A 25,105-nucleotide genomic window follows, 5' to 3' on the forward strand; every position below is an offset into this window, starting at 1 on the left:
TTTACTCTTCATGGGTCTGATTAAGATAACTATTAAAAATAAATATAAATATTGAAAGTAGAAGAGATTTGGGCTCAGTGTGATTCTCGATTCTGGAATGCTCCAGAAACAGGACAACAACTGGAGCCAAATCCCATCAATAAGCGGTGGTTGTCTGGAGCACAGTTTAGAAGTAACATAAGGTTTGTGCCTTAATAGATGAGCGATGTCTGCTAGAATGTTGGATTAGTAATTGACAGCCAAACTACTTATGTTTCCCATTTCACTCTCGCTCCATAAAAAACCTTTCATTTTTATGTCTTACGTGAAGTACAGAAAGAAAAAGTCCATTTCAGTGTAGGTTTCCAATAGTTAAGCATGGTTAATCAAAGGCTTACTGCATTCAGGAGTGAAAAAGAAGCCAAAGGTGGTAGTGTAAAGGGGATAGAAGATGGTTCTGCTGCTTGTATTCTACGGTTTCAGAGTATTAACTATTCTGACTTGGAAAGAAAGGGCATGTTCAGTTGCTTGCCTTGGAACTGCAGTCAGGTTTTATGATAAAGCTAACTGTTTTGGACAAAGCAAGATACTCAGTGGGGCCTTTGGAGTGTTGGAATATGGGAACCACCGGTCAGTAGAAGCCCAGCAGGAAAAAATTGACTGTGTAAATAATGAACTCCAAAGTTTACACTTAAAGTTTTGAGACTCAACCCAGAGAGAGGCTAAACAGCAGTCGCTGGAAGTGAAGTCAAGGCTGAAGTAGGCCACCATCTTCCGTGAGCGTATATAGCACCCACACCCAACGTGTGAGGGGTGTACCAAAACAGGTAACTGTCTTTTAAAGGTTTAAAACGTAGTTCACGAAACAAGACAAAAACACAAACATTATCACACAAGTTTTGTTACCCTTGTTGCTTTTGTAGGGAAGGTAGAGTATCCACCCTCTGAGGAGCAAGTTGTTGAAGGGTTGCCCCAGTTATCATTTTTTTGACGTGGAGAGGAGTTCAGGTTCAGTGTGGGTAGCTCTCATCACGGCTTGGTCTTTGATAAACAGCCCTCGCACATCCTTTCCAACTCGTCAAACTCGCCGGCTTTTCTCTGGAAATGCGCGGGAGAAGCAACCACGCCAGCACTCTTTCCACGCTGGCTCTGTGGAACCTCACACCGCTGCCCACGCCCCCCTCCCGCCGCCACGCCCCCACACCCCCACCGCCACGCCCCCTCCTGCCGCCTGGCGCAAGCGCATTCCGAGTCTGGAGAACTAAAGCCGGTACTGAAGCCAGGAGAGCTCTCTTTAGCCACGCCTTCCTCTTTTCTAAACTGGCGTGGTTAGGGAAGGGACTAGCTATATGATTAGCTTTTATTTATTTATTTTAAAGATTTTATTTATTTAGTTGACAGAGATCACAAGTAGGCAGAAAGGCAAGCAAAGAGAGAGGGGGAAGCAGGGTCCCTGCTGAGCAGAGAGCCCGATGGGGGGGGCTCCATCCCGGGACCCTGAGATCATGAGTTGAGCCAAAGGCAGAGGCTTAACCCACTGAGCCACCGAGGCGCCCCTTTATTTTTTAATCGCCTTGTGTATCTGGACGCTCTTGGGTTCATTTTACCCCCGACTCTTGTTGGAACTCACTTTGCCTAAAGTAGGAGTTGCTGGTTGGGGATGAAATTTGCTCCTCCCATTTGTTACGGTTCTGCTCTCCCAGGCGGAATGCGTCCTTTACGCAGCCAGTCCTGACAGATATGAAAAACTAAATAACTTATCATAGACACTCAAAATCCGCTCACTTACATGACAAAAATCCCCTTACAAAAAAAATTTTTGCGTTGTTCCATTCTACATACATCATAAACCCAGACTTTCATTTTCCCCAGCCAGACAAAAAAGTTCTTCTGTTTATTAACAAGGACCTGCCGGGAGGAGCGGCGCACGCGCAAGCCACCAGCCGGCAGTGAGGCACCGGAGAGGCCAGTGTACACGCTTACCTTGTGGGCTCCAGCTGTAGTGAAGGAGTTTCCTGGCTTGGTCTCGGGCCGCCATGGGGAAAGTGAATGTGGCCAAGTTACGTTATATGAGCCGGGATGACTTCAGGGTCCTGACCGCGGTAAGAAGTTCGCTGTTTTTCCCTGCCCCCAGTCCTTTCCCACCGCGCGTTTTTCTTTTCTGCGACTCGGCTGAGAGCTGAGCGCGCTGTAGGCCCTCTGAGGAGACTCCGGCTGGGAATGAGGAAGCGAGGACCCCGACGGTCAGATTTCTCAGAGCCGTTGTTCGGAAGCTTTTGTCTTCCCCCAAACTGAGCAAAGTCCTCTCTTATCATTTCCATCCTTTTCTGCTCCCCGACTTGTGCTCCAGAACTTCACTGGCATCTCAGTGGCCTGGAACGCTTCTCTTGACCCTGGGCCTCCGACACCCACCCCCGCCGCCCCCGCCCCGGGAAGAGTGGAAGAAGGCTCCTGAGAATTGATAGCACTGAGTTCCTCCCTCACAGATTCCCTCACATAACTTTTATTCAATTTCATTCTGTCAACACTTACTTGTCCGGATTTTAGTAACAATTTTGGGATACAAGACGTGGGTAATAGATCATCGAGTGAAGGAGTCCATAAATGAGGAAGACAGTATCTGATAATAAGTGTTGTGAAGGTGATAAAGAGGAGAATACAACAGAAACTCTTTGCACCTTTGGGCTGGGGAGCATGAATGCCATCTTTAAATTGTGTAGTCAGAGAAGATTGCCAGAGTGAAAGAATCTTGTCTGTTAAGTGTTGTAGCTAAAGTGTTAAGGCCTTTTGTAAAAGTTCCTGTCGTTTGGTAGGTACTGAATAAATATTTGCCAAATGAAAGAAAGACGGCAGGGGAGAGGGGGAAATAATAGGAGCTGAATGAGAAGGAGGTAATCCAGTGGGCTTGGAAACAGCTGTAGTAAGTGAACAGCTGAGCTAGAAACCGTTTTTGAAGAATGGAAAGGCCAGTGTGGCTGGAGCATAGTGAGCAAGAAGTTGACTGGTTGGAGATGAAATTGGACAAGGTGAGACAGATCATGTGCTGTAGAGCCTCACAGGCTTGGTAAAGAATTTGGAATATATTCTAAATACAGGGGAGCCACTGAAGGTTTTAAGCGGGGAAGTGACAAAAACTGATTTTTTTTTTTTTTTTTGACAGAGAGAAATCACAAGTAGGCAGAGAGACAGGCAGAGAGAGACCAGAGGAAGCAGGCTCCCTGCGGAGCAGAGCACCCAACGTGGGGCTTGATCCCAGGACCCTGGGATCACGACCTGAGCCAAAGTCAGAGGCTTTAACCCACTGAGCCACCCAGGCGTCCCGACAAAAACTGATTTTAATAGTGGTAGTCTTATGGCACAAAGATCAACAACATGTAGATTAGTCATCTCAAGAATAAAACAATGAGGGGCACCTGGGTGGCTCAGTGGGTTAAAGCCTCTGCCTTCAGCTCAGGTCATGATCCCAGCGTCCTGGGATCGAGCCCCTCATCGGGCTCTCTGCTCAGCAGGGCGCCTGCTTCCTCCTCTCTCTCTGCCTGCCTCTCTGCCTACTTGTGATCTCTCTCTGTCAAATAAACAAAATCTTAAAAAAAGAAAACAATGAATTTTTTAGAAGCTGATATCTTTTGCGTAAATAGGCAATACTTAAAATATTAAATTCAAATTCAGTATGAAATTTAGAAGGCACTCAATTCATCTGCACGTTCTCTAAACACCTACTGTCACTTCTGAAAGATACCTTCCTTCTCTGCTTCCTCACCACATTTATTTATTCCTAATGTGGGACAGAAACAGGGGAGTCAAGAAAGAGTATTAGAGGCTAACAAGGGAATGAGTTAAGGTGTGAGATTTTGGTTGGGACATCATAACAGTTCCAGTTTTATCTTTCAAACCTTTATCTCTGCAATATTTAACTTTTTTATTCGAAGCTCACCAATAAATGACCTACTTGTTAAATATATTTCGGTCTCTGTTGAATCTTAACCATCCTTGTTATCAGCAGTCATCTTTCCTTGACTCTCTCTTTACTTCTCAGGCACTCCTATATCAATAATCATACTTTGACTGGCTGCCCTTACCTTTTAATGTGAACTTCCCCCAAAATTCTGTCCCTCAGCCCTCCTTTGTCTTCCATTTATCTCTTGTTTGATGATCACATCCACTTTACAGCTTTATCTGTCACCTCTATCAAATAATTGACAACTTTACCCTTTAATTATGACTTCATTACTGAGTATAGATACATCTTTCCAAATTACCTTAAACATCCTCGTTTGAAAGACCTTCCAGAACTTTGAGTTGTGATTAATGTCCTTAGAATATCTCTGTTCATGTATCTCCCTTGTGTAAACACCTTCAGGGGTTTTCAGTTTTCCTCAACAAGAAATCTAAAACTCCTTGATCTACATTTCAAGGCCTTCCATACCTTTCTCAAAAGCATTTTCAAGCACCTTTTCACGAATTCTGTTTGCCATCGCATCTGAGGTAGCACTATCCTAGCTGTTGCTGTGCTTTATATTTTCTTGCCTGTGTGTCATGTCCGAATCTTTTGTCTTTCTCTGATATTCTCTGATGTTGTGTGTTTTTTTGGTTTTCCTGCATCTAAAAGTCAATCTCAAGTGCCGCTTCTTTGAAACTGATCCCTCAGCTAGAATTATTTTTGTTAAGCCCTGAGTCACTTCTTTTTTAGCTCTTTCCATTTCTTGTCTTCTAATAAAGTTAGATGTCTAGGTTCTTATTTCCACAATCAGATAATAAATTCTCCAGGGGTAGGGATTATTTTTATATATTTTTAAATCTTCCATCATGGCTGCATATGATACTTTCATAGTAAATAACTTCTTAATAAATATCTGAAATATGTATAGTTTTTAAAGATAAGTATTTAGATGTCAACAAATATCTTAGTATTTACCACATCAGTAACTGTTAAGTACTTGCAATTTTTACTCTTAGAGTTTAGTAGAGAGGCAGAATATGAATATCTGTGATTATATAATCAGATTGTGATTAGAAATATGTCTAGAATTACATCTCAGAGTTGGCTGGGTAAGTGCATGGTTAGAGAAATTTGAAGAAGTTAATTACTTAGCAAAGTTTTGGTAGACAACAGCTCTATGTTGATTATGATTACATATGATTCTTTTAATTTCAGGTTGAAATGGGCATGAAGAACCATGAAATAGTTCCATGCAGTTTAGTTGCTTCTATAGCCAGCCTTAAACATGGTGGCTGTAATAAAGTTTTAAGAGAATTAGTGAAACATAAACTCATAGCTTGGGAGCGTACCAAAAGTAAGTATTTATGGCACCATTTGTGATTTTTCGTGTATCTGGGTTCCCCCAGAGCAGGCATTTCAAAAGGTGGAAAGTGAAAGTTGCCAAACCAGCAAAGTACTCTTTGTAGACCTGAAAGTGGCATACATTTACCATATTCTATTAGAGCATTGACAGGGCCCACCCAGATCAAAGAGAGTAGAGAAATAGCCTCCATCTCCTGTTGGGAGATTAACAAGTTCTAATTGGCAGAAGAGCAAGTAGGAGAGAATTAATGCCACCATCTTAGGCAAATACATTGTACTGTACTACTCTAAAGCATTAATTCTCAAACCGTCTGCAATGAGGGTTGTTTCTTTTTTTCAACCCATCAGGCATCCATACTTCAGTAAAATAACAATAAAAAAATAATTACTAGAAAAGTGAAATTTAAAAACTGATAAAATATAGGCACAAATTCCTTACTAGAGTTGAAGACAAAATAACTTGGTCTAAGTGATATAAAAATTTCTTAAAGGTAACCATTTCATTCCAGTTTCTGTGTCTTATCACAGACTGGTAACAAATATTTAGAGACTGGTCTCAGTCTGGGAGTTACACTTTGAGTAACACTGCTCTAGAGAAAAAAATACAAATCATAGGAAGAAATGCCACACTCTAAAGACTGGGTAAGCTAATCATTCCAACTAAGATATCTTGTGTTTAAATTCTTCTCTTGACTTGAACTAATGTGACTTTATTGTACAATGTAAGTAATACACAGTCTTTTTTGTTTTATTTTGTCTAGCTGTCCAGGGCTACCGATTGACAAATGCAGGCTATGATTACCTAGCTTTGAAAACACTTTCTTCTAGACAGGTAGTTGAGTCTGTTGGAAACCAGATGGGTGTTGGCAAAGAATCTGGTAAGTGCTAACAGTACTACTGAACTCATTTTCTTCGCTCTAGTTTCTATTTATATTTCCCCCTGAGAAAGCATTATTTTTTAAGTTTTCCATCTTTTCCAACTGAGCAGTGAATTGAAAAGTTGGTTGGAAACAATATAGATGATGAAATTACCCTTAGGTTAGGTTATTGTTTTTCATAAGTTTGTCACTGAAAATTCAGTTGTAGCAGGAATTAATTTTCTTCTAATGACTGACATCTTTGGCAAATTTTTTTTTTGCTTTTGTTTTATATATGGTAAATGGATATTTGTAATAGTTAAAATGTGTAACACAAAGGAGTATTAGAAGACAGTGAATATTTAAAAGCCACAAGCACATTTTTCATCATAGAAATATGGTAAACTTAGATATTTGTAAAACACAGAGAAAAGCATTCTAAAGTAGCATTGAGCAAATAAGTATTGCAGGAGTGCTATTTAGCACTGTTATATTTATAACACTGTGTGCGTGTGTGTGAGAAATTTATTATGTGAAATGTATAAAATGAGGTAATGAACACCTTTTCTTAGATATGCTGCCTCTTTTTTATGTCCAATTTTTTTATTTTTAAAAAATGGCTTTTTTTTTTTTTTAAGAACTTCACTACATGGGAATGATAAATAGTACAAAAGAAAGTACAATAAAAAGTAAATCTTACTCTTAACCCAGGTCTCAATCTGCTGTTATTTCTTCCCAAAGTTGTTACTGTTGAATAATATCTTATATGTCCTTCTAGATATATTTTGTTAATACTAGTACATAAGGTACTGACGATATATGTATATGCTTTCACATATTTTTTAATCACAGGTGAAACCAAATATTACTTAACTATTTTACACCTAGATTTTTTCCACTTGATGCCATATATATATATGTATATATGTATATATATATATTATTTTTGAGTAATCTCTACACCCAACCTGGGGCTCTAACTTACAACCCCAAGGTCAGGAGTCCTGTGCTGTACTGACTGAGCCAGCCAGATGCTTCTTGATGCACTTCTGATACCATTTCATGTTAACAGATGGGTCTTTTTCATAGTTGCAGAGTTTTACCTAGTAAATCAGTAATTGATTTACCAGTCCCAGTTGTTAGGGCATTTATGTTACTTCATCTTGTGCTTTGTAAGTAATGATGTGGTATACATCCTTTTGCACATATCTCTATCCAAATGTGCAAATAAATTCATAAATACAGTCTTAGAAATTTAATTATTAGAGCAAAAGTTATGTACATTTGCAACTTGTAGTACCAAATTTCCCTTCAAAAGTTTACACTAATTTATAATCCTGCCAATGTGAAAGACAGTTTCTTGATGTGTGATAATTAAAATTTCTCATGAATAATTAGGACGTGTTTTAAATATCAGGATTTCAAATAGCAACTATTTTTTGATAATTGCAATACTTATGGGAAGATCTCCATTCTGATTACTATAGGATTATATATATTTTTTTATTTTTAAGATTTTTATTTATTTATTTAACGGAGAGCACAAGCAGGGGGAGCAGCAAAGGGAGAGAGAGAAGCAGGCTTTCCACCAAGTAGAGAGTCCAATGCAGGGCTCAATCCCAGGACCCTAGGGATCATGACCCAAGCTAAAGGCTGACACCTAACTGACTGAGCCATCTAGGCCCCCTACGGGATTATCTTCTAACAATTGAATATTATTCACTGAAGCAGTAGAAAGATTGAGCTTCATATTGTTGAAAAAAGGTATTAAATCACTTCTCATATATGTAGGACACTAAGGGACAATGAGATTTTTGCCACTAAATTGAACTGAGTATTGAGCACCTTTGGGAGCAGTAACCTTTGACACACCACATCTCTGTTTTCTTTTGTATCAGATATTAATATATGTCATCTTATTTTGCATTGTATTTAAGAGAAAGAATTTTGCTGAGTAGTAAATGTTCCTGGTTATTAGGAAAGAAAATTTGATAAAAATAAAATCAAAGTTTGGAAATTACAAATGAACTTTTTGGAATGATATTATAATAATGTTCTTTTCTAAATCTTGGTTCTAGATATTTACATTGTTGCAAATGAAGAGGGGCAGCAATTTGCATTAAAGCTTCACAGATTGGGAAGAACCTCCTTTCGAAATCTGAAAAACAAACGTGATTATCATAAACACAGACATAACATGTCTTGGCTTTATTTATCTCGACTCTCTGCCATGAAAGAATTTGCCTATATGAAGGTATTTGGTCAATAAATTTATATTTCTTAACCAAATAATACATGTAGTTGAAAAGATGTAATGACAGTTATCAGTCTGCTGCCCCTACATCTCTCTACCCCCAGTCCCAATTCTTTCACTTACTTTTAATTATTGCTTTTTTCTGTTATTTGTGCTTCTGGTGACTTTTTTTCTGATGTGAAGGCATTTTTCATTGTTACTAATGCAAATCAAGGCAAAATGTGTTCTACAATATTAATAAAGTATTATCTTGTAATATGAGATAATATTCTACAATATTAACAATATTTAATAATTAATATTTAATTATTAAATATTTAATAATAAACTTAATAATGATGTAATTGCCTCACAGATGTTTGTGTGAATGTATATCTATTCAGTATATATAAATACGCATACGTTTGTCTCTAATTGAAAATCCCAGGGAATTACCTATAGTAGTTATCTGTAGAAACCTTAGTGTCTCGGGTAAGTTGACTAGTGTTTTTCCTTCATGTAATAGAAAAGAAATGTTGATTTACAAATATGCAAGCATATTAGGAATGGTAAAAATCTTTAGCCTTTAACCTTTCACCTTCAAAATTAAGTTCAGGAAAGATTTGTTAAATATCTCTTTTTATTTTATTTTATTTTATTTTTAATTTTATTGATTTGAGAGAGAGAGAGTGAGAGAGCACAAGCAGGGGGACTGGCAAAGGGAGAGGGAGAGGGAGAAGTAGGCTCTCACTGAGCAGAGCCTGACCTGCGGCTCCATCCCAGGACCCAGGGATGATGACCTGATCTGAAGGCAGATGCTTAACCGACTGAGTCACCCAAATGCCCCAAGATTTGTTAAATATCTTTAATAACTAAATTAAATATCTTCAATAACATTTAATTAAACAGAAAATAGTATCATATTGCTATTATTCTCCAAAATAATAGTGTTTATTTATTACTACTTATCTTCACTTTTTAAAATTTTGATTTACTAAAAGTCACTCTAGGGGCACCAGGCTAGCTAAGTTGAAAGAGCATGCAACTCTTGATCTCAGGGTTGTGAGTTTGAGTCCCATGTTAGATAAAGAGATTACTAAGAATACATACATATATACATACATACATTAAAAAAAAAAAAAGGGGGGAGTCACTCTAGTATATGACCAGTATATGAAACTCTTAGCAGTGTTCTTTGAGTAGGTTATTTTAATTCATGTGCTTAAATTTTTAGTAATCATGGGAGAATTCTCAAGACAATATAAGTGATGCTGATACCGTACGTACATGATAGATGTTTCTTGTCTTATACTAATGGTTTGTAACAAATGATAAACAATCAGTAAGTAGGCAGTTTGGTAGGGATTGTTACACATTTTCCCAAAACTGCACTAGGTGTTTTCTCAGATGTTTATTTGAAGGTACTAGAATAGAACGAGGTTGTGCATAAATGTGCTTCTTAAATTTATTCTCTTTTTTTCCTAGAGTGTAAAATAAGATTAGGTGATACCTTAAACGATTAAGCCATAGTGCAAGGGTTAGACCACTATGACAATAGTTAAGATTAATTATATGCTATTGAGCTGCCAAGGCATGTTCAAAAGAATTTGCATCGGGACAAAAAAAAATTGTTTAAAGCCAAACAAACAAAAACCTTTGGGGAATGAGAAGTAATTCAGTTCCTCTCACAAAAAAGATAGGAAGTAAACAGCTTTCTAAAACTAACCCTGTTAATAGATAATATATTAAATACCAGTTGTATGCCTACCACTGTATTAAGTAGTTGGCATGCAGTGGGGTGAAGGTGTGTATACCGAAGAAATAAGTAATGCAGTCAGTGTCTTAAAATTAGGAACACAACACAAATATGTTATATATATATATATAGAGAGAGAGAGAGAATAGTTTAAAAATTAAATTACATCTTATATTTAGAGAAACTTCTGTAGACTAGAATAGTTGATAATGAGGTTTCATAAAGTGAGTAGAAGTTGAGTAGAGTCATGAAGCATGCATATAATTTGTATCTAAGGAGAAGATAGTAAGACTGTACTTTGCAGAGGAGTCACTATGGGCAAAGACATGAATGTACTCCATTCTGTGTGTACTCCAGAGTGCTTATTAAAAAGAGTACTGGAAAAACTAGGACTGGATAAGTAGATTAAAGAGAGTTTTGACAACCAGGAAAAGTTTTCCAGACTGAAATCAATACTTACAACATTGTAGGTTTTCTTCAATGGACCATTGACATAACTATTTAAGTTTGGTATTGGTACACAGAGTAAAGGTTAGATATCGTGGCAAAAGCTAGAACCACTGTTGGAGCAAATAGGTGTAAGTAACAAAGGCCTACATTGAAATAGTAGCATTCCAAATTGTAGAGGGCATAAATTTCCCAGTTACAACTTATTTCCATGTAAATTTTTAAAGATTATATGTTTATTTGAGAGAGAGTACAAAGGGAGAATGAAAGGGAGAAACAGACTCCCCACCAAGCAGAGGCAAGCCCGATATGGGACTTGACCCCAGGACCCTGAGATCACAAACTGAGCCAAAGGCAGACACCTAACCAATTGAGGCACCCAGGCACCCTCCACGTGAATTTTTAAGTACACTCCCAATTAGTGACAAAAATTTAACAAAATAAGAAGATATATCCTAAGAGACTGTAGGCTTCTTGGGGACAGACTTTTTAACACTGAATTTTGTAACCCTAACACCATGTATAATATTCAGTAAATGTTAAGTAAATTAATGCTTGGTGAAAAAGTGAATTAAGTAAACTGGTTTAAAATTTTGTTTTATGTATAGTTCATTTTTGCTGTGAATAAGCCATACATAAATAAGCGTGTGTTAACTGTAATTTTGTAAAGACTTGTGTGTTTTTTCTGTTTGTGAGCCAGTATTTTTGCTTCTATTTTTCCCTAAAAATTAATGACGTCTTCATTAGTTTATACTTGTTTTGGTATGTTTCAGGCATTGTATGAGAGGAAATTCCCAGTCCCAAAACCAATTGACTATAATCGCCATGCTGTGGTCATGGAACTCATAAATGGCTATCCTCTGTAAGTACTTATTATTCTGGAAACTATGGATCCTAATAAATAAATGTAAGGTTTAGTTTTCAAAATGTCTATTAATTAAATGGAATATTTAATAGAGATAAATTAATAGAAAGCTGTAGTCTCATGCAAATTAAAAACTCAGTTTCATTCTAACAGTATGGATTTTGTAATCTCTGTGATTCATTCAACAAGTATTTAGTAACAATCTAGTATATACCAAGCACTATTCTAGGATATACCAAGGCTCAGCAGGGAACAAAACAAAATCTCTGCCTTCATAGAGCTTATATTCTGTTGGAAGGAGACATGCAATAAATAGCTAATTAAGGAAATGTATGATTATCAGATGGTAGAAAATGCAGTGGATAAAAATAAAGCAGGTAAGGAGGACAGAAAGTACTGATGTAGGTGGAGGAAGCTGCTATTTTCACATAAATGGGCAGGAAGAGTCTCATTGATGAGGTGTTTTTTGAGCACAGTCCTAAAGAAAGGAGAGAGAAAACCATACAGCTATCTAAGAGATAGCTTAGAGAGGGGACAGCAACTACATAAATCCTGAGATGGGAGCATGACTAAATGTTGAGGGACCAGTTGAGAGGCTGGTGTGGCTGCAGTTAAGTGAGTGAGGGCAAAGAATACAAGTGATAAGATCAGAGAGGCTGCTGGGAACTAGATCATTTAGGCTTTAAAGGCCATTGCAAGGAATTTTTAATTTCTTTTTTAATACATTTGATATATAAATATAAACTGCGCAACATGTTGATTTTATACATTTATATATTGCAGTGTCATTGCCAATGTAGTAATAGTTAGGACAAGGGCTTTTTTATTTTGATTGGGATAGGAGGCTATGGATGATTTTGGAGAAGAGACATGGTGTGACTATTTTAATAGAATTACTGTGGCTGTTGTTTTGAGAATAGACTGAAATGAGATAAGGACAATTAGGAAGACAAATTAGGTGATTATTGTAATAATCCAGGCAAGAGATAATGGTTGTTTAGATCAGAATTGTAGATTTTAAGGTGATAAAAAGTGTTCAGATTCTGGATATATTTTTTGGGTAGAGACAACATGATTTGTTTGGGATTGGATATTGATATGAAGGAAGAGGAATGTCAAGGGTAATACCAAGGATTTGGGCCTGAATAACAAATTAATTGGAGGTACAAAGTTTTCATTTACAGAAATGGGAAAGATTATAGAAATAGCAGCTTGGAGTTAGAGGGTGAATTAGAATCAGAGGTTCAGTGTGGGACTGAGATGTTAAGTTTGAGAAGCCTTAGAGTTCAGAGATGTCTAGATTGAGGTCAGTTTATATATAGTATTGTAAAGCCATGAGCCTGAATGAGATCACCAAAAATGATTGTAAATAAAAGCTCCTGGGGCGCCTGGGTGGCTCAGTGGGTTGAGCCGCTGCCTTCGGCTCAGGTCATGATCTCAGGGTCCTGGGATCGAGTCCCGCGTCGGGCTCTCTGCTCAGTGGGGAGCCTGCTTCCTTCTCTCTCTCTCTCTCTCTGCCTGCCTCTCAGTGTACTTGTGATTTCTCTCTGTCAAATAAATAAATAAAATCTTTTAAAAAAATAAATAAATAAAAGCTCCTAACAATAACCTTTGAGGAGTGCTAAAATTTAAAGGTCAAGGAAAGATGAAGAACTAGTCAAACAAAAGACTAAGCCAGAGTAATAAATATGGAAAGAGGATAGCCTGAAGAGTTGGTATACTAAGGGTAAAGTGAAGGAAGTATTTCAACAAGGGTGAAGAGTTTAACTGACAGACCAAATAATGACTACTGCACTTAGCAACATGGAAGTGATTTGTAGCTTTGACCAGACTTATTTCTTTGGAACAAGGTGGATGAAAATGTTTGAAATGGTTTCATTAGAATGGGAGGGAAGAATGAGGAGAAGTTTGGCTGTAATTATCAGAGAAAGTCTATAGTGGACAGAGGATACAGAATTGAGGCAGTGATGACTTCTTTTAAAGAAAAAACATAATAAGTGGGAGCTGTTATGTCTGTATGCTGATAGAAATGAAGAAAAAGTTGTTAGGGAATTAAAGAATGGAAATATTAATACACATACATGCTTGCTTTCATGAAAATTGTAAATAAATACAAAGAACCTATTTTCATACTTTGAGATGTCAGATACACCATGTTGAAGATCCTGCATCAGTATATGATGAAGCTATGGAACTGATCGTCAAACTTGCAAATCATGGACTAATTCATGGAGATTTCAATGAATTTAATCTCATTTTGGATAAAGATGACCACATCACCATGATTGACTTTCCACAGATGGTTTCAACTTCTCATCCCAATGCTGAATGGTATATGCCAAAACTGATTCTGGATATGGGTGTGTTTATGTGTGATGTAATAATTTTTTTCTTAATTTTTCAATGTTGTAATACTCTCATTTGGGTCAGTAACTGGTTTGAAACAGCTGATGTTAACGGTCTAAAAAATTGCTTTTCTTAAGATTTATTTATCTGAGGGCGCCTGGGTGGCTCAGTGGGTTAAGCCGCTGCCTTCGGCTCAGGTCATGATCTCAGGGTCCTGGGATCGAGTCCCGCATCGGGCTCTCTGCTCAGCAGGGAGCCAGCTTCCTCCTCTCTCTCTCTGCCTGCCTCTCTGCCTACTTGTAATCTCTCTCTCTGTCAAATAAATAAATAAAATCTTTAAAAAAAAAAAAAAAAAGGATTTATTTATCTGAGAGAGCGTGCATGTGTGGAGGGAGGGGCAGTAGAAGAGGGAGACAGTCCTAGAGCAGATTCCCTGCTGAGCACAGAACCTGACATGGTGTTCAATCCCAGGACCCTGAGATCATGACCTGAGCTAAAATCAAGAGTCAGACACTTAACTGACTGAGCCATCCAGGTACCCATAAAATTTAGTTTTTTATTAAAGGATGTCAGACTAGGATAATCCCCCCTATAAGAGAATCTTTCTTATTCAATGTTTTTAGAAGGGGAAAAAAATGCACTTTGATCCTGTTTTTAAAACCAGTGGTCATTAAGTATATACTGTAAATGGGAAATCTGAAGAAACTGCCCGCTTTATAACCCATCAAAAGAATTTGAATTATTTGTGTAATCTGACAGACTTTTGAAAGTCAAACTTTCTTAGTCCAAGGACCCTTTATTCATACCTTTAGGTGAAAGCCCAGTTTTTAAAACAGGCCTGCTCAGAAAAAGTAGGGACATAGAGAAGGAAACTGTAGAACCCCATCTTCTCTGCCTTTCCCCTTTTCTCTCTGCTCCGTGATTGCCTCCAAGAGTGTTTCACCAAGCATAATTTGATAATTATGATGGTCTTAATAAAAATTGTGATTTTGGAGTGGACTCGGTTGCCAAAACAAGAATATCTCTCCTCTTTTTTAGTTTTTATTTTATTACTAGGAAAGAATTCATGTAAAACCTCATCCCTGACACAGGACAGAATCACTTTATATACTGTGATAATCTCATTCCTCACATTACTTAACATGTAAGCTAGCCAAGCTGCAAAATATGACAGAATATTTTCCCTTATATTTTATGATGAAACTGATGGTAATCAAGTTAAAGTTGAATATTTTTTTCCTCCTGTTCAAAGTTATAATATGAGAAACTTCTCTTTATTCCTGAAGATAACACTGCTATCACTTAGATAATAGAGATAATGAATTCTTGGAAAGTTGGAGTTCAAACCAGTTTGTGTTCAGTCAAGGTTTTCTTCCTCCTGATCTTCATTAGAAAATGTCTATACTTATTCTAGAAAAAGAAATGTTCATTTAAATATAAACTTAAAGAGTATTTCCAACCAAACAATTACTAATAGATTGTTAGGTGCTTGGGTGGTTAAAATATTTTTGGATGTTGACTAATCACCATTTTTATTATATGGGGTAACATAGTCACAATGAAGGAACGTCCAGGAACCACCAGAATTATAGGAAGAAACGATGACAAATCATGGCATTTGAAATGTAGGCTGCATTATTCTATAGGGAAACTGTGATTTAACTTGATTTTTTTTTTTAAGATTTTATTTATTTATTTGCCAGAGAGAGAGAGCGAGAGAGAGAGCACAGGCAGACAGAATGGCAGGCAGAGGCAGAGGGAGAAGCAGGCTCCCTGCTGAGCAAGGAGCCCAATGTGGGACTCGATCCCAGGACGCTAGGATCATGACCTGAGCTGAAGGCAGCTGCTTAACCAACTGAGCCACCCAGGTTTCCCTTAACTTGATATTTAATGGGCAAGTACTGGGGTATAGAAGTTGTGCTAACACCAGAAATTAAGAAGATATAAATTAATAAATAATTAAAATATAAATAACACCTATCTCTGCTTTTGAAGACTTTGAGATTTTATCTAGTTAGATGAGACATAGACATATATAAAAATATAATTTTAAAATAATTGTATTAAGGTTTTTCCCTCTGGTGTCCTAAAAGGAAAGAAGAGTGGCATTATCTCTGTTTCCAGACTTCATATTTTTCTAAAATATTAATTAATTAATATTCAAGCAGGTAGTCAATTCCACAGTACCCTGTTTCTTTATTCTCCCTTGTCTAGGAACCTAGAGAATTTAATCTGTTCTTACTACTTTACCGTGGCCTAAAAAGCAATGTGATATTCACAGGTCCTTCTACACTTGGACCAGATTAACATGTCTTCAGATCATTATTTATAAGCCACAGTATTATTTATCTCTCTTGGCTGTTGTTGCAAATTAGCTAACAGATAATAAAGGTATATAAACATACCATAATTAATAGTCCCCAAAGTTTTTCTTAGGTGTCACTAACCTATTTTATCTTTAGCTTTTGCAGTTGACTAGGTTCTCTTGGTATAGTTGATGAGAAGTATAACCAGACAGACTAGAAATTAAAAAGGAAAAGTGGAAATCTACCCCCACACCACAGATCCAGAATCTTCGTTCCTGAAATTCATATACATCTTATCTTCTCTTAGTATGTCTGTTACAGTATGGGAAGACCTTGAATTTTCTAACTGTAGGGACTTAATCCCTTTGACAGCTTTTATTTCCTCTTCATTTCTCTGCTTTTAGTTTTGATTTTTCAAACACACTGGCAACTGAGTTGTTTCTTTTATTTTCTTCTCATGAGTAACTCCTTTTTCATACGGTGATTAAGAGTGTCATTATTAACGATATTGTCATTGACTAATAAGGAAAAACATGAGCAACACAGGCTATATGTAAAAAAATAATTCTTGCCTTTACAGGTATTTTGACAGAGATGTTAAATGCATTAGAGATTTCTTCATGAAACGTTTCAGCTATGAAAGTGAGCTTTATCCAACTTTTAGTGATATCAGGTTTGTACTCCTCTTTGTTTAAAATGATAAAACTTTAAATAACCTGATTTATTTAGTTCTAAGAGTTTTAACAGTTAGTTTCATTTTAAAAATTTCCAAATAGTGACCTCCAGCACATTATAATAATTGTGGGGTATCATCTCGTTGTTGAGTATCATTGCTGTCTAATGTATAAATGAAACTTAAACACTAGAAAATTTCTACCTTTGGTCTACTAAGGCAATGTTACTGGATTTAGGGGAGGAACATCCCTAGTTTCTTACAAATTCTCAAACTTTTACTGCAAGGTGCAGCTTAATAGTGAATAACCCATTTTTAAGGAAGCAAGTCAAGTGTTCATTGGGGTTTATGTTTTCCTTTGTTCAGAAGAGAAACTGTATTTAATTGATTTATGGAAAATAATTATATATAAATTCTCAAAGCAAAATTTCCCCATTTATTTTATATACTTAATATACAGTTTTCTGATTTGGGATGATTGACATAACTTAAAAGAAGAAATCTTTAGCCCCTTTTGAAAGTGAGTTTATTAAATAAATATCAACTGATGTTAATACTTTCTACTAGTATTTATTGCTTTCCATAGTCACTTTATTCTTACATGAAAATAAGCCTGTATCTTTTACATTTGAATACCTAACTAAGTATTAGATTTTAGGGAAAGAATAATCTTTAAAGCATACAAACTACTAAACTCATTTGAGGATTATAATTTGTCAGAATAATAAATACCCATGTCAGGTACATTTTTTTTCCTATTACTTAAGCAGTCATTCCTTTTTCCTAGGAGGGAAGACTCTCTTGATGTAGAGGTTTCTGCCAGTGGCTACACAAAGGAAATGCAAGCAGATGATGAACTGCTTCATCCAGTAGGTCCAGATGATAAAAATACTGAAACAAAAGACGAGTCTGAATTCTCACATTCTGATGAAGAGATGTTAGAAAAAGCAAAGGTTTATAGTTTAGAAAATCATAGTGATCCAAACTCTACAGATGAAACAGCTGACTGCTGTTGCAAATCATCTGGAGATCTTGAGCAAATAAAGGAAGATGATTTGTCAGATGAGAGTGCTGATGCACACAATTTTGAAATACCTGAATTTAGTCAAGCTTTAGAAGAAATAGAAGAGCAGGTTGTTAACAGTTCTGTAACTGAGTGTTCTGAGGAGAAAAACAAAACTGAAAATGACACCAGGCAAAATGGTAAAGCAGGTCAAGGAGGAATCTGCATGGGCTATGAAGAATATGAAGATGTATGCCCTCATCTGATTGCCTTGTCGTCATTAAACAAAGAAATCAGGACTTTCAGGTATAGATGTCTGTGGATTGATTTTTTTTTTTTTTTTAAACACTTTAATGTGGAGACCTATACTTTGTTCAGGGCTGGTAGATGAGTGGGTGTGTGTGTTTGTTTGTTTGTTTGGTTTTTGATGATGTAACAGAGTTATAGTCTTCTCCATTACGTGTAAATAATGAAAGCAAATAACCTTTTGTTAAAGTTCACGTTACCCTTTACAACCTATTATGTCAGTTTTAAGCAGTTCTGCCTTAAAAATGCAAACCAATTACATAAAAAGAATTATTTACAAACATTTGATAAATTGATCTTTTTTAAAAGATTTTATTTAATTCTTCCCCATTACATGTAAATAATGAAAGCAAATAACCTTTTGTTGTTAAAATTCACATTACCCTTTGCAACCTATTATGTCAGTTTTAAGCAGTTCTGCCTTAAAATTCAAACCAATTACATTAAAAGAATTATTTACAAATAGTTGATAAATTGATCTTTTTTTTTAAAGATTTTATTTATTTGACAGAGCAAGATCACAAGTAGGCAGAGAGGCAGGCAGAGAGAAGGGGGTAAGCAGGCCCCCCGCCAAGCAGAGAGCCCAATACGGGAGTCAATCTCAGGACCCCAAGATCATACCTGAGCCAAAGGCAGAGGCTTAACCCACCAAGCCACCCAGGCTCCTCAAATTGATCTTGATAAATAGAACAAGTTGTAGATGGATGAATGTTCAGATATTTTTGTGATTTTACATCTAATGTATGTTTGATTTATGTGTCATCCAATAAATATGCAGTAAATATGCTCTCTTCCTAAAATACCTACTTATAGTGAATTTTCTCTGGTACTTTGAATCCTGTATCCCTATTTGCTCATTTACAGTTAAGATTATATAATGTTACTATATTATTTTTCTTGTAAGAGTTTTTTTCTTGTAAATATTAATACTAGCAAAAGATATAAAAAATTTAATTTCTAGACTTGGAATAGTTTATCCAGAATCAAATAACTATAGTTCAATGAAATGGAGGTTTTTTTAATTATTTTTGTTAACATATAATGTATTATTTGCTCAAGAGCTACAGGTCTGTGAATTGTCAGGCTTACACACTTCACAGCACTCACCTATCACATACCCTCCCCAATGTCTATAACCCAACCACCCTCTCCACACCCCACTCCCTCCAGCAACCCTCAGTTTGTTTTGTGAGATTAAGAGTCTCTTATGGTTTGTTTCCCTCTTGATCCCATCTTGTTTCATTTTATCCTTACCTATTCCCCAGACCCCCTACTCTGCCTTTCAGATTCCTCATATCGTATGATATGAGGGAGAGTGTATGATAATTGTCTTTCTCTGATTGACTTATTTCACTCAGCATAATACCCTCTAGTTCCATCCATGACATTGCAAATGGCAAGATTTCATTTCTTTTGATGGCTGCATAGTATTCCAGTGTGTGTGTGTGTGTGTGTGTGGGTGTGTGTGGGTGTGTGTATCTGTATATATCACATCTTCTTTATCCTGAAATGGGAGTTTTATTCAAAATAGTAATATGACAAAACTAAATTAATAGTATTTATTAGGCATTTCTCAGTACATGTTCAGGCTTACATGCTAAGGCTGTCTTAACTTTAGTTTTATTGTGAAGCAAAACACAAAAATTTTGTGCCTTTTTTGTATAACCATATCCAGAATCTCAGGGCTATTACCACTCAAATAGTAAGCTTGTAAAATTAAATTCAAATCAAGGGTGGCAGTGGCTGAGGAGTTTGAGTAAGTAATAAAAGAAAATCTACATAGGTTTAATAGTTTTAGTATGGAGTAATTTGTTCTCTTTAAACACATGTTGGGCAAAATTTTTGTTATTCAGAATGGAAACAAGATAACATTTTGATGAAAAATACTGTTAGGGGTTAATGTTGTCTGAATTTCTTATACCTTGTATACATAAAAACTTTGAGCATGTGTAAAACAAGTTATTTTCCGTCATGTTTTCTGCCTTAACAGAGCAGACTACGAGAGTGTCCTCAGTTGTTGTCTGGGAGATGGCAGGAAAGTTTTACAAGGATTTATGTTGTAAGAGGCAGACATTGGTAAAGTTCAGTGAAAGAAAAGGAGATGATTAGTGGGAAAGATATGAATTGTGGGGACGTGATAACAAATTTTGTGGCTAAAACATTCTACCATTTTGCAATTTTGATAGTGACTATTTGAATGCTGAAAAATGAAGTGTTAATAAATTGGGCTGAATTGTGGATAGTTTTACCTACACAGAAATTTTAAATATTATGACCTTTCTGGCATGTGTGTTTTTTAGGTTTTACTGTAATGTAGGAATAATATAAGTTAATTGCCATAATTAAATAAAAAATTAACTGGATAATTTGTGACTTTCTTTTAATTTTAGAGATGAAGAAAATACAGAAGATATTAAACAGAGCAGAACAAGAACTCTGAGTGTTACTTCTGCGGGCAGTGTTTTAAGCTGTTCAACAATTCCTCAGGTAACTATTCAGCATTTTCCAAGTGTTGATTAGGTCATAACCTAACCTAATGGACAGATTGTAGACACTCATATATATGGTCTAGTCTTTGCAGTTTAATAATGAGGAATTTGAGGCCCAGTTGGTTACATGACTTTGCTCAGGGTTACCCAGTGGCAGCAGTGCAGCTGAAGTGCAAAGATGCACCAGTTTCACTAGCTAGTTCTTTAATTTTGAAGGAGAAAAATAGGTGATTTTAAAATGTTGGGTATCATAACTTTTCGTTACATAATTAGCAGCTGTGTTCAAAACAATTTCTTAAGGGGCATTTTCTGTGCAGGAGAGTGAACACAAATAGTCCAGCTTCTGAGGAGCTTTACTGCCTGCCATCCTTCTCCGCAGGGAACCCTCTAGGAAGTTTTATTTCCTTAGTCAAATTTTTTTTTTTAAGATTTTATTTATTTATTTGACAGAGATCACAAGTAGGCAGAGAGGCAGGCAGAGAGAGAGGGGGAAGCAGGCTCCCTGATGAGCAGAGAGCCCGATGCAGAGCTCGATCCCAGGACCCTGGGATCATGACCTGAGCTGAAGGCAGAGACTTTAACCCCCTGAGCCACCCAGGCGCCCCTCCTTAGTCAATTTTTAGGGAAAGAAATAAAATTACATCGTTGGTGTATTTTCCTAATGCTTAAAGGCATGAAGTTAAATACCATTGAAACCAGTTTTTAGTGATAACTTAAAATGAACAAAAGAAAATCAGTTTAGAAGTTAGAAAGGGGGCGGCCTATATATATATATATTTATATATTTATATATATATAAATCAATACATATATATATAATATATATATGCATATAAATGTATTTACTCTTTATTGTTGGCCTTATAATTTACCTGATATTCTGGATATAAAATTTAAATCTATGAAATTTTTGAAACACCTATTAATTATATTAAAAAACAAAAGTCTTCCTTTAAGTATTAGCAACCTGTATTTATTAAGAATTCTCACACTTTTTAGGGGTGCCTGAGTGGCACCATCAGTTGAGTGTCTAACCTTTCGTTTCAGCTCAGGTGTTGATCTGAGTCCTGAGATCAAGTCCCAGGCCCCAGTCAGGCTCTTACTCAGTCTTATGTTTAAGGCTCTCCCACTCTCTCTACCCCTCCACTCTCTCTTTCAAGTAAATAAATAAATCTTTTAAAAAGGAAAAGAATTTCTCATACTCTTTGATTGTTCACCCTTGGCTTTGATATTTTCTATACTTAATGAGTTTTATTTACCCTTTTTTCTTTGATTTCTCAGATCAAAAACAAATGCTTTTATGTAATTACAGTGGTGTAAAACCAGCAATTGCATATAAAGCTTAGATTATTAATTAATGCTACTTTCTTAAATTCTAAGTTATGCTGTCTTCTGTATACAAAGATGATGACACTAACATTATCTTTAGGTTGTTTTGACTTTATCCCATTTCCCTTATAGCTAACAGGAACTTAAAGGTTAAAATGGGGTCAAACCAGAATGAATTGCATTATAAAATACAGATTTGCCTTCTAATGAGAAAAAAGATATCTTAAGCCTAGTTTGATCAAAAAGTTACCCTGTAGTCTTTGGAAACAAATTGATCATCTTAATTCTTCTTTCTTTTGGAAGTTTGGTCACACTGTTTTCCTTGAGGTCACATTTTATTTTGTTAAAAGATCAGGAGAAAACAATTTTTGTTACCTCTCTCTCTCTCTCTCTTTTAAGATTTTATTTATTTACTTGACAAGGAGAGAGAAAGCAAGAGTGGAAACAGAAGCAGGGGGTATGGGAGAGGGAGAGGCAGGCCTCCTGCCGAGCAGGGAGCTGGATGCGGGACTTGATGCCAGGCTCTATCCCAGACCCTGCGATCATGACTTGAGCTAAAGGCAGACACTTAATGACTGAGCCACCCAGCCTCAGTAACCCCTTTTGTTACCTCTCTTAATTTGATGATTATTGTTTCACTATCTGGTAAAAGATTTTCTCTGTGCTCTTTGAAACTGTAATTGTAAGATCTGTTTTCTTCATATAAATACTTTTATAGTTCTCTGTTTATTGGCAGTTGCCACGTCTCAACCCTCTTCTTCCTAATATGTAACAAATTCTAATTAAACATTAAGGTATATAGCTTTTTAATAAATATATATGGCCAATAATAACAAAACAAACAATGGAATCAACAAAGTGCATGATTTTTGTTAATTTTTTAATGTACTCTAATAATACACAAGTATTTTATTTTGTGTTTCTTCATTTTAAAAAAATATGTAGTAAGCGAGATTTTTCTCTCCCTTTTTTAACATGAAAAATTAACCTTGTAGGATTCATAAATTATTCCGGATCAGGAGTAGGTGCATGCATAGTAATCTGTTATCTCCTTATTTTCTTCAGTTTCTTGGTATGATTATCCAATGGTCTCATCAAAGTGAAAAACCAAGGGAAAATTCAAGCAGAACATTTAGAAAAGAAATTGATTTTTCTTTCTTGGCAATATTCTAGAGACATTTGTGAACTCTTGTAGTTTTTTAGATGTGGTTCATGTTCTACTGTTGTCTTCCTGGGACTCTTAGTTTCCTATTATTGGTTGCCTTTCCTGTTCCATGTCTTTCTCTTACCTAGTGTAATTCTTTATTTGGCAGTACAGATTCCAGTAATTACATGAGTGAATGGGAGGGTCAGTACTTTTTATTACTTAAAATGTCTTACCCTGTTCTAACACTTGATTGGGAGCTTAAGTGTTTGAGTTGTGGTTTGGGAATAATTTTCCTTCAGAATTCTGAAGGTATTGCTGTTTTGTCCTTGTTGTAGTTAAGAAGATGCTTTTCTAATTCAGGATTCTGGTCTCCTGTTGGGGTGAGGAGGTTATGATAGTTTGTTAATCTTCCTAGGGTATCGAAGAATCCTGGGGGCCAGTCACACTTATTCTAAACTTTCAGCCAATCCTACAGCTTTCAGTTCTGAAACTTTGGGATACCAGTTCCTTCTAAATCTCCTCCCTTACTGGTTTGGGTGACTGCATCTCAAGGGGTTTTCTGCAGGGACTTGAATTCTGATTCTTCCATCTGTTTCTATCCTTTATTCTCTTGCCTTTTTTCCCATTGAGAATCATTAAGACTAAAATTAAGAAGGATAACTTGTTTAAAGCCTGTTGACTGAGTGTAGTGTCCTTAACTGTGTTAAATAATGCAAAGTCTCCATTTAACTAACCTGGTCCAAAGTTTTATAGTACACATATACAACCCAAGAAACAGTCTATTAGGTAGACTAATTCTTCTAGCCCCTTTTTACCTGTTATGCTTTAATTTTTTAACTTGACAGATGTTTAATAAATGGTTTTTTGTGCCTAGCCTAGGGTGAGGCATATTAAAAAGAGACTCTTGCTTCAACCATTGCAGTATCTCTTTTATAGGAAATAAGTTGGATGATACAAGGTTATATACAATTAAAAAACAGGCAGTAGTGCTACAGATGAAGAAAAGGTTATTGGGAACAGAATATTCAAACTTTTTATTCATATTGTAAGTGACACTAGGAGCCTGAGTCTTAACAAGAAATCATTTAAATTTATATTGAGAAATTATTCTACATTTCCCAAGAATTGTATAAAGACTTTTTCATGTAAATGCTGCCATCAGGTCATCCCTATACCTGAAGTTAGAAAGACTCTTGGATACATTTTGACCAGTTGTGAATGCTTTCCAACACACTTTTCTACAGCAGCGCCATTTCTACTTTTATCTTGAACACAGAGAAACAGTATCTTGAGTTTTTTGGTTTTCCATTTTTGGTTTCAGTTTTCCTGATGGACACTAGGTGGCACTATGGAGATTTGTTATTCAAAGAATTGCGTATTACTTTTTGCTATAATCTGTATTTCTGTTAGTAATTTAATTTCTCCTATTTTGTAACCATTAGTTTGTGTTTATTTTATTGTTGGTTCATATAGGACTGTCAGTATTTGGAATTCAAGAAATTCATGCTCTTAATAAATTTTAAAAAATATTAGCAATGTAAATCTTTGTTTTATTGAATATTTACTCCTTATCAGAGTGGTCAGTTATCAGTAATACTAACTCATGAACTCTTTCCAGGAAGTGGTGAAACAGAAGGTGAAACGTCAGTTGACGAAACAGCAAAAATCAGCTATCAGACGTCGATTGCAAAAAGGAGAAGCAAATATATTTACAAAACAACGAAGAGAAAACATGCAAAATATTAAGTCAAGCTTAGAAGCAGCCAACTTTTGGGGAGAGTAATATATTTAAGATCTTAAATATTTTTCAGAAAGTTATTAGGATCCCTTTTTAAGCCCCCTGTAGTCTTTTCTAGACCAAGACAGATATATAAATAGATAAATAAACTCTCTTTCTCCTATTTATTTGATTCATTTAGTACGTGTCTTCCAAAGAATAATTATCGTAATTCTGCTAAAGCAATCTAATTCTTCCAAGTATTTTAGGTGACTGGTAAATCTGCCAAAATTTGTTTTTCAAAATAATCTTTATTAGGAATATCTGGGTATTTAAAAAAAAAAAAAAAA

At 36.0% G+C, this 25,105-nt stretch overlaps 1 protein-coding gene across 2 annotated transcripts; it reads left to right on the forward strand.

Moving 5' to 3' along the window:
* The first annotated feature begins 1,916 nt into the window (after positions 1-1,916).
* Positions 1,917-25,105, forward strand: RIOK2 (RIO kinase 2). 2 transcript variants are annotated; one of them, XM_032335675.1, is made up of 10 exons: positions 1,917-2,081; positions 5,135-5,273; positions 6,043-6,159; positions 8,217-8,392; positions 11,348-11,436; positions 13,579-13,770; positions 16,672-16,764; positions 17,552-18,073; positions 20,464-20,560; positions 24,657-25,105. In XM_032335675.1, the coding sequence occupies exons 1-10, from the start codon at positions 2,016-2,018 to the stop codon at positions 24,819-24,821; spliced, it is 1,656 nt and encodes a 551-aa protein (XP_032191566.1). In that variant the 5' UTR covers positions 1,917-2,015; the 3' UTR covers positions 24,822-25,105. The 2 variants fall into 2 exon arrangements, with proteins under 2 accessions (XP_032191566.1, XP_032191567.1); XM_032335676.1 differs by lacking the exon at positions 1,917-2,081 and adding an exon at positions 5,810-5,923 and having other exon boundaries at positions 5,192-5,273.

This window comes from Mustela erminea, chromosome 3 (assembly GCF_009829155.1).
Source record: "Mustela erminea isolate mMusErm1 chromosome 3, mMusErm1.Pri, whole genome shotgun sequence".
Taxonomy (NCBI): Eukaryota; Metazoa; Chordata; class Mammalia; order Carnivora; family Mustelidae; genus Mustela; species Mustela erminea.

What these genes read in the sequence shown, in the direction of transcription:
- RIOK2 (XM_032335675.1), top strand. Translation starts at nt 2,016, where the DNA reads ATGGGGAAAGTGAATGTGGCCAAGTTACGTTATATGAGCCGGGATGAC. An exon ending in CCAACTTTTAGTGATATCAG is followed by an intron (nt 16,765 to 17,551) that starts GTTTGTACTCCT and finishes CCTTTTTCCTAG; the next exon opens with GAGGGAAGACTCTCTTGATG. An exon ending in AAAGAAATCAGGACTTTCAG is followed by an intron (nt 18,074 to 20,463) that starts GTATAGATGTCT and finishes TTTTAATTTTAG; the next exon opens with AGATGAAGAAAATACAGAAG.